The sequence below is a fragment of the Phyllobates terribilis genome, unplaced genomic scaffold (genome assembly GCF_046119375.1).
Source record: "Phyllobates terribilis strain yellow unplaced genomic scaffold, ASM4611937v1 Scaffold_4__5_contigs__length_816908805, whole genome shotgun sequence".
Lineage (NCBI taxonomy): Eukaryota > Metazoa > Chordata > Amphibia > Anura > Dendrobatidae > Phyllobates > Phyllobates terribilis.
Genome location: NW_027362764.1, coordinates 33,955,922 through 33,969,997, shown reverse-complemented (window position 1 = coordinate 33,969,997; position 14,076 = coordinate 33,955,922). Strand labels below are relative to the sequence as shown.

The 14,076-nt window shown below is 43.2% G+C and overlaps 1 protein-coding gene across 1 annotated transcript in view; it reads right to left on the bottom strand.

Annotated features, from left to right (window-relative positions):
• Positions 1–8,397, bottom strand: part of LOC141264852 (thiosulfate sulfurtransferase-like) — a 29,341-nt gene extending 20,944 nt beyond the window's left edge. The window contains exon 1 of the mRNA XM_073677224.1: positions 7,776–8,397. Within this exon, the coding sequence (XP_073533325.1) occupies positions 7,776–8,352 (577 nt within the window). The 5' untranslated portion in view covers positions 8,353–8,397. The remainder of the gene's footprint in view (positions 1–7,775) is intronic.
• Positions 8,398–14,076: the final 5,679 nt, after the last annotated feature.

The following is a 14,076-nucleotide window of genomic DNA, read 5'->3' as shown; positions in this document are numbered from 1 at the left end:
CTCTCGCTGGGCGATTTGGCAGAAGCGATCAAAGAAGAGGAAGTGAGACTGGCGATCGATGGGCTTAGGCCCAAAAAGTCGCCAGGTCCGGATGGCTTAACATCCGAGTTCTTTAGGACCTTTAGGGACTCTTTGGTCCCCCTCTTGACTCAGGTGTTTAACGAGTGTCTCTCCTCGGGCACTCTGCCGAGATCATTAAGGAGGTCAGCTTTGATCATTTTGTCAAAGGGTAAGGATCCGTCACGCATTGAGAACTGGCGTCCCATAGCACTTCTCAATGTGGACAGGAAGATTTTGGCTAAGATACTTTTCAACAGGCTGGTGAAGTTTGCACCCCGGCTCCTTTCGGAGGTTCAGCACTGTTGCGTTCCTGGCCGTAGCACTTTTAGTGCTGTTCTAGGTGTCCGAGAGGCCGTGGAGCAAGGCAGGGCGGGCCTCTGGAAGGGGTTCTTGCTGACCCTGGATCAGGCAAAAGCCTTTGATCGGGTTAACCACGAGTACCTCTGGTCCACTCTTTTGAGGTATGGTCTGCCTGGAGGGTTTGTGGACTGGCTTAAGACCTTGTATGCAGGGGCTGAGACTTTCCCTCTGGTGAATGGGTGGATTGGACGACCTTTTGGGGTAGGATCCGGTGTCCGTCAGGGCTGTCCTCTTAGCCCTTTGCTTTACGCGTTTGCGATCGATCCCTTCCTCAGAAGGATCGATTGTAGACCGTTGGCGGGGGTGCGGATGGGCGGGGCGGCGCCGGAGACTATCCTGAGGGTGGTGGCCTACGCGGACGATGTCACCGTCTTTGTTTCTTCGCAAGAGGAGGCAGCAGCGGTGATGTCAGAAGTGGAGCGCTACTCGGAGGCATCCGGGTCCAAGGTCAGCCAGGATAAGTGTGAGAGTCTCTGGCTGGGAGGCGGAGATCCCGGGTTTGATCTTCCGGACACCCTCCCCGAACCCCAAGAACATGCCAAAGTCCTGGGCATCGAATTCGGCCAGGGTGATTACCCCACGAAAAACTGGGAAGGCAGAATCAAAGGTGTCGCCCAAAGAGTGGACCAATGGAGGGGTTGGTCTTTGACCCTGAGGGAAAGGGTTGGCCTGTGCAAAGCTTTCCTGCTCCCCTTGCTAATCTACCTGGGCAGCGTCTGTGTCTTGCCAGAGCCTCTCTGGACACGGGTCTACAGTCTGTTCTTCCAGATGTTATGGGGGAACAGACTGAACCTAGTCAAGCGGGAGGTCACTTACCGCACGAGGAGACTAGGGGGTTTGAATATGGTGAACCCCGTGGTGTTCCTAGTGAATACTTTCTTGAGGGTGAACGTGGCAAACCTCTGGAAAGAGAGGGCTCCTCCGTGGGTATTCTCCTGCAAGGGATGGTTTCAGCCTTTCTTCCAGGAATGGGAGACAGGGGGAAGATTGAAGGATCTTCGCACACCACACGGGCATCTCCCGGCTTATGTTACCCCGGTTCTGAAAATGATCCGCCGGTGGGGTCTGGGAATGTGGGAGGTGAGGTCCCTCCCGAGGAAACTCCTCGATATGAGGGTCTTGCTTTCTCATTTTCAGAGTCCATTGGCCCTCAAAGACTGCCCAAGTCGGGATCTGGAGGTTGAGTTGAGTTTGTTAAATTCTACCAGGATCCCCGAGAAGTACTGGGACTTGACTTGGCGCTGCTTCCATGGTAAGCTGTATGTGAGGGACAATTTGAAGTACAGGAGCTCCGAGGACAGGAATTGCCCCCGTGAGGCTTGTGCTAACGTGCTGGAAAGCATGGAGCACTTCCTGCTTCATTGTCCCTTTAATACAGAGGTGTACAACAGGGTGGGGGCTTCCATTGGTTGGCCGCGGCTGGCTACTCTGTCCTACGCCGGGTGGGCCTATGGAGCGTTCGGAGACCTTGGGAGAAGGGACCGAGACACTTTATTCATAGTCAGCGCAGTGGTGAGGTATTTCACGTGGAACGCACGAGTTTTAGTCTCGACGCAGAGTAAAATCCTCCATGTAGATGAAGTCTGTAGGAACATCCTAGGTGACCTGGTGAAGGTACGTTCTCTGGAGTATGAAAGACTGGGTGCCCGGAGGGCGGCCCGTCTCTGGAGGGGCTTTTCCTTCAGGGTGCCTTAGTCCGGTAGTACTCCTATATCCTGGTGGTGGGCCGATGTCTTTTCACCCTAGATTTTTGTTTTGTATTTCTGTCTCCTGAATAGAAGGTTTGCCGGCATCGAACTTGAGCCTTGGATGGTGAGTGTGTAGGTTGTGTTCTGTATATATTGTATATAATGTATAATAGGGGGTTTTAGTTAGGTTGGGTGGGGGATTTGGGGGGGTTTTCATCGGCGGTGATAAGAGGACTGATCTGGCCTGGTCCAGGCCCCGCCTGGGGAAAAACTTTGGGGCCTGATCCTAGCTCGGAGTAATCCTGAACTTTGTGGCCAGAGCTGGATCAGGGGTGGCGGGATAGTTAGTGTAGGTCTGTGTTTTATGTATATATATTAAAAATTACAAAAAAAATATAAAAAAAAAAAAAAAAAAAAAAAAAAATTGTTCATGTCACTATTGTATATATTGTTATTTTTGTTTTTCTGTGGTGTGAATGAGGTGCGGTAAGGGGGTGACTAAGGTCAGGCAGTGGGACCAGTAGGTTAGTGTTAGTTCCCGGTTGTATATACGTTATATTAGGTTTAGTGTTTTATTGTATATAATCTTGTATATAGGACGGTGTTTTATGTGTATATAGGACGGTGTGAGTGTTGTGTGGGATTGTATATAGTATTATGAATGAAGCTGGGCCGGGGGTTTTATAGGTTTTATAATAGTTATTTCTTGTATATATTCCTGCGGTGATTTATTTTGTTTCTATTTTCTGTGATTTGTCGTCTTGTTTTGTTCTTATGTTCGGTGTCCTGTAATGTATTATTGTTCTGTCATGTACTGTACTTATTCTATCAATAAAAAAAAGACCTGCAGCGTATATATACAGGAGGAGTGGTACTGTGCAGTGTATATATACAGGACAGGAGGAGTGGTACTGTGCAGTGTATATATACAGGAGGAGTGGTACTGTGCAGTGTATATATACAGGACAGGAGAAGTGGTACTGTGCAGTGTATATATACAGGAGGAGTGGTACTGTGCAGTGTATATATACAGGACAGGAGAAGTGGTACTGTGCAGTGTATATATACAGGACAGGAGGAGGGGTACTGTGCAGTGTATATATACAGGACAGGAGAAGTGGTACTGTGCAGTGTATATATACAGGACAGGAGGAGCAGTACTGTGCAGTGTATATATACAGGACAGGAGGAGTGGTACTGTGCAGTGTATATATACAGGACAGGAGAAGTGGTACTGTGCAATGTATATATACAGGACAGGAGAAGTGGTACTGTGCAATGTGTGTATATATACAGGACCGGGTAAGTGGTACTGTGCAGTGTATATATACAGGACAGGAGGAGTGGTACTGTGCAGTGTATATATACAGGACAGGAGAAGTGGTACTGTGCAGTGTATATATACAGGAGAGGAGGAGTGGTACTGTGCAGTGTATACAGGACAGGAGGAGTGGTACTGTGCAGTGTATATATACAGGACAGGAGGAGTGGTACTGTGCAGTGTATACAGGACAGGAGGAGTGGTACTGTGCAGTGTATATATACAGGACAGGAGGAGTGGTACTGTGCAGTGTATATATACAGGACAGGAGGAGTGGTACTGTGCAGTGTATACAGGACAGGAGGAGTGGTACTGTGCAGTGTATATATACAGGACAGGAGGAGTGGTGCTGTGCAGTGTATATATACAGGACAGGAGGAGTGGTACTGTGCAGTGTATATATACAGGACAGGAGGAGTGGTGCTGTGCAGTGTATATATACAGGACAGGAGGAGTGGTACTGTGCAGTGTATATATACAGGACAGGAGGAGGGATACTGTGCAGTGTATATATACAGGACAGGAGGAGTGGTACTGTGCAGTGTATATATACAGGACAGGAGGAGTGGTACTGTGCAGTGTATATATACAGGAGGAGTGGTACTGTGCAGTATATATATACAGGACAGGAGGAGTGGTACTGTGCAGTGTATATATACAGGACAGGAGGAGTGGTACTGTGCAGTGTATATATACAGGACAGGAGGAGTGGTACTGTGCAGTGTATATATACAGGACAGGAGGAGTGGTACTGTGCAGTGTATATATACAGGACAGGAGGAGTGGTACTGTGCAGTGTATATATACAGGACAGGAAGAGTGGAACGGTGCAGTGTATATATACAGGACAGGAGGAGTGGTACTATGCAGTGTATATATACAGGACAGGAGGAGTGGAACTGTGCAGTGTATATATACAGGACAGGAGGAGTGGTACTGTGCAGTGTGTATATATACAGGACAGGAGGAGTGGTACTGTGCAGTGTATATATACAGGACAGGAGGAGTGGTACTGTGCAGTGTATATATACAGGACAGGAGGAGTGGTACTGTGCAGTGTATATATACAGGACAGGAGGAGTGGTACTGTGCAGTGTATATATACAGGACAGGAGGAGTGGTACTGTGCAGTGTATATATACAGGACAGGAGGAGTGGTACTGTGCTGTGTATCTATACAGGACAGGATACACATTACTGTAAATGCTGCACACATTTTTTTTTAAACCTTTTAACCCCTTCACCACCCAAGCCTGTTTTCACCTTCATGACCAGGCCAAATTTTACAATTCTGACCACTGTCACTTTATGAGGTAATAACTCTGAAACGCTAAAACGGATCCTGCTGATTCAAGGACAGAGATTGTTTTTTTCTGGCATATTGTACTTCATGATAATGGTAAAAAAAATTTGCTATGACTTGCGTTTATTTGTGAAAAATCGGAAATTTGGCGAACAGTTTGAAAATTTTGCAATTTTCAATTTTTATACCCTTAAATCAGAGAGATATGTCACCCAAAATAGTTAATAAATAACCTTTCCCAGATGTCTATTTTACATCAGCACAATTTTGGAACCAAAATATATTTTTGTTAGGAGGTTATAAGGGTTAAAATTTGACCAGTGATTTCTCATTTTTCCAACAAAATTTACAAAATCATTTTTTTAGGGACCACATCACATTTGAAGTGACTTTGAGGGGCCTTTATGACAGAAAATACCCAAAATTGACACTATTCTAAAAACGGCACCCGTCAAGGTGCTCAAAACCACATTCATGAAGTTTATTAACCCTTCAGGTGCTTCACAGGAATTGAAGCAATGTGGAAGGAAAAAATGAACAAAAAAACTTTTACTTTAGACCCCAATTTTTATTGTCACAAAGGTAACAGGAGAAAATGGACCCCAAAATTTGTTGTGTAACTTCTCCTGAGCATGACGACTTCCCATATGTGGGGGAAAACCACTCTTTAGGCGCACAGAAGACCTCAAAAGGGTAAGGAGCGCCAAGTGCCCTTTTGAAAGCAAAATTGGATGGAATCGAGAGCGGGCACCATGTCGTGTTTGGGGAGCCCCTGATGTGCCTAAACAGTGGAATCCCCCACAGATGACCCCATTTTGGAAACTAGACCCCTCAAAGAACTTATCTAGGTGTGTGGTGAGCACCTTGAACTCCCAGGTCCTTCACAGAAATTTATAACGTTGAGCCGTGAAAACAAAAAAAATCAAATTTTTTTCCACAAAAATGTACTTTTAGCCCCAAATTTTTTTATTTTCATAAGGATAACAGGAGAAAATGAATCTGAAATTGTTGTGCAATTTCTCCTGAGTACGATAATACCCCATATGTGGAGGAAAACTACTGTTTGGGTGCATGGCAGGGCTCAGAAGGGAAGGAGCGCTGTTTGACTTTTTGAACACAAAATTGTCTGGAATCATTAGTGGACACCATGTCGCATTTGGATAGCCCCTGATGTGCCTAAACAGTGGAAACCCACAGGTGATGCCATTTTGGAAATTAGACCCCTCAAGGAATGTATCTAGATGTGTGGTGAGCACCTCGAACCCCTATGTGCTTCACAGAAGTCTATGACGTAGAGGCATGAAAATAAAAAATGTAATTTTTCTCACAAAAATGCTCTTTTAGCCTCAAATTTTGCATTTTCACAATGGTAACGGGAGAAAATGCACCATACAACTTGTGCAATTTCTCCTGAGTACTGCTTGGGCGCACGGCAGGGCTCGGAAGGGAAGGAGCCCATTTGACCTTTGGAACGCAAAATTTGCTGGAATCATTAGCGGATGCCATGTCACGTTTGGAGAGCCCCTGATGTGCGTAAACAGTGGAATCCCCCACGTGACTCTATTTTGGAAACTTGACCCCTCAAAGAAAGTATCTATATGTGTGGTGAGCACCTTGAACCCCCAGTTGCTTCACAGAAGTTTATAACATTGAACTGTGAAAATAAAAAATCAAATTTTTCCCACAAAAATGTTATTTTAGCCCCAGCTCATATGTGATCCAAAATGTTATGTAAATGTTCCCAATAAAAGCTTCAACTCAATCCACGAAAAAAGCAAGTCCCCACTCAGGTCTATCATCTGTCAATGGAAATATTGGGACTTCCACGTTACTGGTAGTACAAAGGATTTGGGAAAACTAAATGGTTCCTCGTCCCCCAAAAGAAATTCAGCAAATTCTGCTCCCCCAAATCCAAATGCCCCCTCCCTTCTGAGCCCCAGTGTGCCTAAACCACATTTAGCAGCCACATGTTTGGCATTTCTGTAGCGATGAGAGCTCGCCTAATTTACAGATGCGTGTCTCCAGAAGCATGAGCTGGGCATAACGTGCTGGGCACTACAGCATACTGGACACTACAACGCACCGGTCACTACAATGTACAGGGCACTACAACGCACTGGTCACTACAACGCACTGGTCACTACAACGCACTGGTCACTACAACGCACTGGTCACTACAACGCACTGGTCACTACAACGCACTGGTCGCTACAACGCACTGATCACTACAACGCACTGGGCACTACACGTACTGGTCACTACATTGTACTGGTCATTACAATGTACTGGTCACTACGATATCAGATTTGCAATTTTCACTCAGCAACATCCACTGCTGATTGTTTCTGGAAAACACCCATGGAGTCAAAATCATCACTACACCTGTAGATAAATTCACAAAGGGGTATCAATTCCAAAATGGGGTCACTTGAGGAGGGATTCTGCTCTTCTAGCACTAGCTCTGGATATGGAGTCTGCAAACTATTCTAGGAAAATCTGCGCTCCAGGTGGCAAATAGCGCTCTGTCTCTGCCGAGTCTCGCTGTGTTGCTAAGCAGTACTATACAGCCACATATGGAGTATTGTCACATTCAGCAGCAATTGGGGGACAAATTTTGGTGCCATTTTACCCATTTCCCTATGTGAAATTGTAAAATATGTGGCTAAAACAAAATTATGGTGGTAAAAATGTATTTTTTCTTTGCTGTCCAATGGTATAAAATTCTGTGATACACACCTTTGGTATCAATATGATCACTGCACCCCTAGATGAATTCATATATAAAACTCAAAGTTCAAAGAAGTAGTTCACGGGAGCTTCAGGATGTGAAGAGTATTTTTGTGGAAGAATGGGCTAAAATGACACCTGAGCAATGCCTGCGACTAGTTTCTCCATACAGGAAGCACCTTTAAAAATAGATTTACTTAGGAATTTGGTGACGTGTACAATACTTATTTCACCTGCTGTATGTATATATATATATATATTTCATCATTTTCCCACACAAGATGATCATTGTGCTCTGCTATCCCCTAGTCCTCACCTTCTCCGGGCTTTGGCTCCGGACCCCGGAATCTCCCTTCGGATCTGGCGTCCACCACCTGGAACCTTTTGCTGGTGATGTTCTCCTCAATGTCCTTGAAGCTCTTCAGCAGAGCATGGTTCGTTGTCACCTGAAACGTCTCGGGCGTCACATTTGTGTCCTCAGATGTCACCGGGTGCCCCCGCTTCATCCAATTAGTGAGACCCCCGTCCAGCACCGATACATTGTCGTGGCCAAAAAGACGGAACATCCACCAAAGCCTGGGGGCGTAGAGCATGCCCGAGCTGTCGGAGTCATAGACCACCACGTGGGAGTCATTGCTGATGCCAAGTTCACCAGCGTACCTGGCAAACTGGGCGGCACTGGGCAGCATCATCTCATAGGGCGACTGCTGGTCTTTGCATTGCTCCAGGTCGAAGAAGGAGGCTCCTGGTATGTGCCGCTCTGCAAACTCCTTCCTGGCATCTTTACCCCCTGGTGAGTACCAGGTTGTGTCCAGCACCCTTAGGGATGGGGCTTTCTTGGCATTCAGGGCTACAGCGAGCCAACCTGCAGAGACCAATGCCCGGTTCACCATGGCTGCTTCAATGGGTGAAGAAGACACTTGTCCATAGTTTTTATTCTAAGGAGGAGGCTCCTGGGGCTTATGCAGATCCAGCAGTTAATTATTGCCTTACAGCATCTTGGCATCCGTGTGGAGGTGGCGTAGACACTGCTTATCAGACGCTTTCAGGTCATTATTATTAGTGAGTTGACAGCTACAGAAGGTAGGTTGCATAGTCATTAGATAGGACAGGGCTGAGAGCACTCAGGAGCTACCCACATCCCTGACCCTGGAGAATCTATGGCATTGTTCATCCTGAAATTCCTGGTTTATGAATACAATGCCAGATCTACAGTGCAGACTGACAATCATGGATTAGTAGAAGAGTGGATTAGTAGAAGAGTGGATTCAATGATAGATGATATTTCGAGGATCCAAGAAGTGCCTTGTATGAATGGAGCCGTAATAACCGCCACTCTGTTCACTTCTATGGGACGGACGTGGATATGGTGCAGATGGATGGCTATGTACCCATAATGTGTTATATTTATAAAGGTCTCTCAGAGGCTTTTGATTAAATACAATACTTAAAAATATTAAAAAGAAGAAAAAAACACAAAAAAGTTGGGCAGCACGGTGGCTCAGTGGTTAGCACGGTACGGCGGCTCAGTGGCTAGCACGGCACGGTGGCTCAGTGGTTATCATGGTACGTTGGCTCAGTGGTTAGCACGGTACGGTGTCTCAGTGGTTAGCACTGTACGGTGGCTCAGTGGTTAGCACGGTACGGTGGCTCACTGGTTAGCACTGTACGGTGGCTCAGTGGTTAGCACTATATGGTGGCTCAGTGGTTAGCACTGTATCCTTACAGCGCTGGGATCATGGGTTCAAATCCCACCAAGGACAACGTCTGCATGGAGTTTGTATGTTCTCCCCGTGTTTGCGTCCTCCAGGTTCTCCAGTTTCCTCCCACACTCCAAAGACTGATAGGGAATCTAGATTGTGAGCCCCAATGGGGACAGCGACGATAATGTATGTAAGGCGCTGTGGAATTAATGGCGCTATATAAGGGAGTAAAATAAAATAAATAAAATAAAAAAGTTTATTCTCCAGTTATTCCACATTTGAAAATTATCCGTTAACCAGAGGACCAGACATAACTTACTGATCACTGTGGGTCTGACTTCTGGGACCCCCACCAATTTAAAGAACTGGGCTCTGAAAAGACCAATTAAATGAAACAAAAGTCCCAAAAACAATGAATGGAATGGAGGTGAGCATGCTCGACCTTGGCTCCATTCAGACAGGGTCTTCAGAGTCTCGTTCTCCGATTGGTTGGTGCTTCTAGTGGTCCGGCCCCCATTGATAAGTAACTTAACCCTTTCTTAAGGATGGAGGATAACTTTCTAAACTCCTTTGAAATTAATAAATAAAATAAAATACACAAAATTTGTATTCTGGCATCTAGAATGACCTCAGCTGGCAATTAACGCTTTAGCTGCTGACAAGCCTGTCCATACCAAAACATAAAAAAGCAAAACAAATCAAAAAACAGTCACCCCGAACCCATCCATGAGCTGTCACCTCACGCGCGCACTTAAAATTGCCGAACTTTCTGTTTTATTCACCCTTCTCACACAAAAAAAAACAACCAAAAGCAACTTTGGAAAAGTTTTTCAATGCTTTATATTTCCTCCAAAAAGGTTCCAATAAAGAAAAAATAACTCTAAAAAAAACTATAAAACTTGGATGAAAAAAGTGTAAAATAATTAGTTTCCTGAAGGTGGTGACATTGACTGATACATTACACACAAGACAGAGTCTCACGGTGCGGGCGCCACCTGGTCGTGGTCTCAGGAGTCAGGGAAAGTTGGGTTTCTAGATCATTAAGTATCAATTTGTGGTGAAAGTATCACTTGTCCCCGTGTAGCTGGGAGTGCACACAATCCTGCCTCTTGTTGGCCAACTTCTTGTATCTTGGCCCTTAACAACATTCGGTGTCGTAATATATTATTGTGAAATATATTGTTTCTAACTTATTAGCAGCAATTAACGCTTCAGCTGCTGATTGTTTTCCGGTGTGACATCATCAGATCATATAGATTGGGAGGGTTGTGATGAAATTAAAATTTGCAATGATTGCAGGTGAGATGTTCCCATTTTCACCTTTTAACCAGTGATAAACAGGCTGGAGAATCAGGATGTGCTGCCTCCCAGTGGCCAAATATCAAACTGCACTTTTGTATCATACTGTTGATCAATGGAATGTATCATCAACACATGGCTGGAGAATTAAAGGGGCTGTCCGGTGACAACTTGCTGGTCATTGGGTGTCCGACGGCTCAGTCCCTCAGTCCTGTTTCTACATATCAGCTCGTGGGAAAGCTGAGTATCATAGAGATTGTCACTCAGTGGTGACACCGCTCAACCCAACAGTGCAGCCAATCGTGGAAGCTGCTGACAACCTTTGTGGGGTATGACCCTGCGATCAATCATATGGTTGTCGCTTTCCATAGTAAAGATATGATAACGAGCAGATTTTCGTTCACCGCCGGTCACAGAGGCTGGAATTATTTATGATTATTTGTTTCTGTGCGACTGATAACGAAGACGCTGATTTGTTAATGATTAATCTGATAATATTAATTAGAAGGTACTTTGTCCGCTGCTGAGGAAATCAATCAATCAATCCATACTGCACGAAGGATGTAAATATGTTTACTCCTTGAGTAAAGTCTGACATAAATACAGTAAGATAGTAAAATGTACAGCCGCTATAACCTGGGCATCTCCTGTATATAATTATATATGTACAGCTGGTATAACCTGGGCATCTCCTGTATATAATTATATATGTACAGCTGGTATAACCTGGGCATCTCCTGTATATAATTATATATGTACAGCTGGTATAACCTGGTATCTCCTGTATATAATTATATATGTACAGCTGGTATAACCTGGGCATCTCCTGTATATAATTATATATCTACAGCCGCTATAACCTGGGCATCTCCTGTATATAATTATATATGTACAGCTGGTATAACCTGGGCATCTCCTGTATATAATTATATATGTACAGCTGGTATAACCTGGGCATCTCCTGTATATAATTATATATGTACAGCTGGTATAACCTGGGCATCTCCTGTATATAATTATATATCTACAGCCGCTATAACCTGGGCATCTCCTGTATATAATTATATATGTACAGCTGGTATAACCTGGGCATCTCCTGTATATAATTATATATGTACAGCTGGTATAACCTGGGCATCTCCTGTATATAATTATATATCTACAGCCGCTATAACCTGGGCATCTTCTGTATATAATTATATATGTACAGCTGGTATAACCTGGGCATCTCCTGTATATAATTATATATCTACAGCCGCTATAACCTGGGCATCTCCTGTATATAATTATATATGTACAGCTGGTATAACCTGGGCATCTCCTGTATATAATTATATATGTACAGCTGGTATAACCTGGGCATCTCCTGTATATAATTATATATGTACAGCTGGTATAACCTGGGCATCTCCTGTATATAATTATATATCTACAGCCGCTATAACCTGGGCATCTCCTGTATATAATTATATATGTACAGCTGGTATAACCTGGGCATCTCCTGTATATAATTATATATGTACAGCTGGTATAACCTGGGCATCTCCTGTATATAATTATATATGTATAGATGGTATAACCTGGGCATCTCCTGTATATAATTATATATGTACAGCTGGTATAACCTGGGCATCTCCTGTATATAATTATATATGTACAGCTGGTATAACCTGGGCTTCTCCTGTATATAATTATATATGTATAGCTGGTATAACCTGGGCATCTCCTGTATATAATTATACATGTACAGCTGGTATAACCTGGGGATCTCCTGTATATAATTATATATGTACAGCTGATATAACCTGGGTATCTCCTGTATATAATTATATATACAGGTGGTATAACCTGGGCATCTCTTGTATATAATTATAGATGTACAGCTGGTATAACCTGGGCATCTACTGTATATAATTATATATGTACAGCGGGTATAACCTGGGCATCTTCTGTATATAATTATACATGTACAGCTGGTATAACCTGGGCATCCCCTGCATATAATTATCTATGTACAGCTGGTATAACCTGGATATCTCCTATATATAATTATATAGGTTTAGCTGGTATAACCTGGTTATCTTCTGTATATAATCATGTATGTACAGCTGGTATAACCTGGGCATCTCCTGTATATAATTAAATATGTACAGCTGGTATAACCTGGGCATCTTCTGTATATAATTATATATGTACAGCTGGTATAACCTAGGCATCTCCTGTATATAATTATATATGTACAGCTGGTATAACCTGGGTATCTCCTGTATATAATTATATATATACAGGTGGTATAACCTGGGCATCACCTGTATATAATTATATATGTACAGCTGGTATAACCTGGTATCTCCTGTATATAATTATACATGTACAGCTGGTATAACCTGGGCATTTCCTGTATATAATTATATATGTACAGCTGGTATAACCTGGGCATCACCTGTATATAATTATATATGTACAGCTGGTATAACCTGGGCATCTCCTGTATATAATTGTATATGTACAGCTGGTATAACCTGGGCATCTCCTGTATATAATTATATATGTACAGCTGGTATAACCTGGGCATCTCCTGTACATAATTATATATGTACAGCTGGTATAACCTGGGCATCTCCTGTATATAATTATACATGTACACCTGGTATAACCTGGACATCTCCTGTATATAATTATACATGTACAGCTGGTATAACCTGGGCATCTACTGTATATAATTATATATGTACAGCGGGTATAACCTGGGCATCTTCTGTATATAATTATACATGTACAGCTGGTATAACCTGGGCATCCCCTGCATATAATTATCTATGTACAGCTGGTATAACCTGGATATCTCCTATATATAATTATATAGGTTTAGCTGGTATAACCTGGTTATCTTCTGTATATAATCATGTATGTACAGCTGGTATAACCTGGGCATCTCCTGTATATAATTAAATATGTACAGCTGGTATAACCTGGGCATCTTCTGTATATAATTATATATGTACAGCTGGTATAACCTGGGCATCTCCTGTATATAATTATATATGTACAGCTGGTATAACCTGGGTATCTCCTGTATATAATTATATATATACAGGTGGTATAACCTGGGCATCTCCTGTATATAATTATATATGTACAGCTGGTATAACCTGGTATCTCCTGTATATAATTATACATGTACAGCTGGTATAACCTGGGCATTTCCTGTATATAATTATATATGTACAGCTGGTATAATCTGGGCATCACCTGTATATAATTATATATGTACAGCTGGTATAACCTGGGCGTCTCCTGTATATAATTATATATGTACAGCTGGTATAACCTGGACATCTCCTGTATATAATTGTATATGTACAGCTGGTATAACCTGGGCATCTCCTGTATATAATTATATATGTATGGCTGGTATAACCTGGGCATCTCCTGTATATAATTATATATGTACAGCTTATATAACCTTGGCATCTCCTGTATATAATTGTATATGTACAGCTGGTATAACCTGGGCATCTCCTGTATATAATTGTATATGTACAGCTGGTATAACCTGGGCATCTGCTGTATATAATTATACATGTACACCTGGTATAACCTGGACATCTCCTG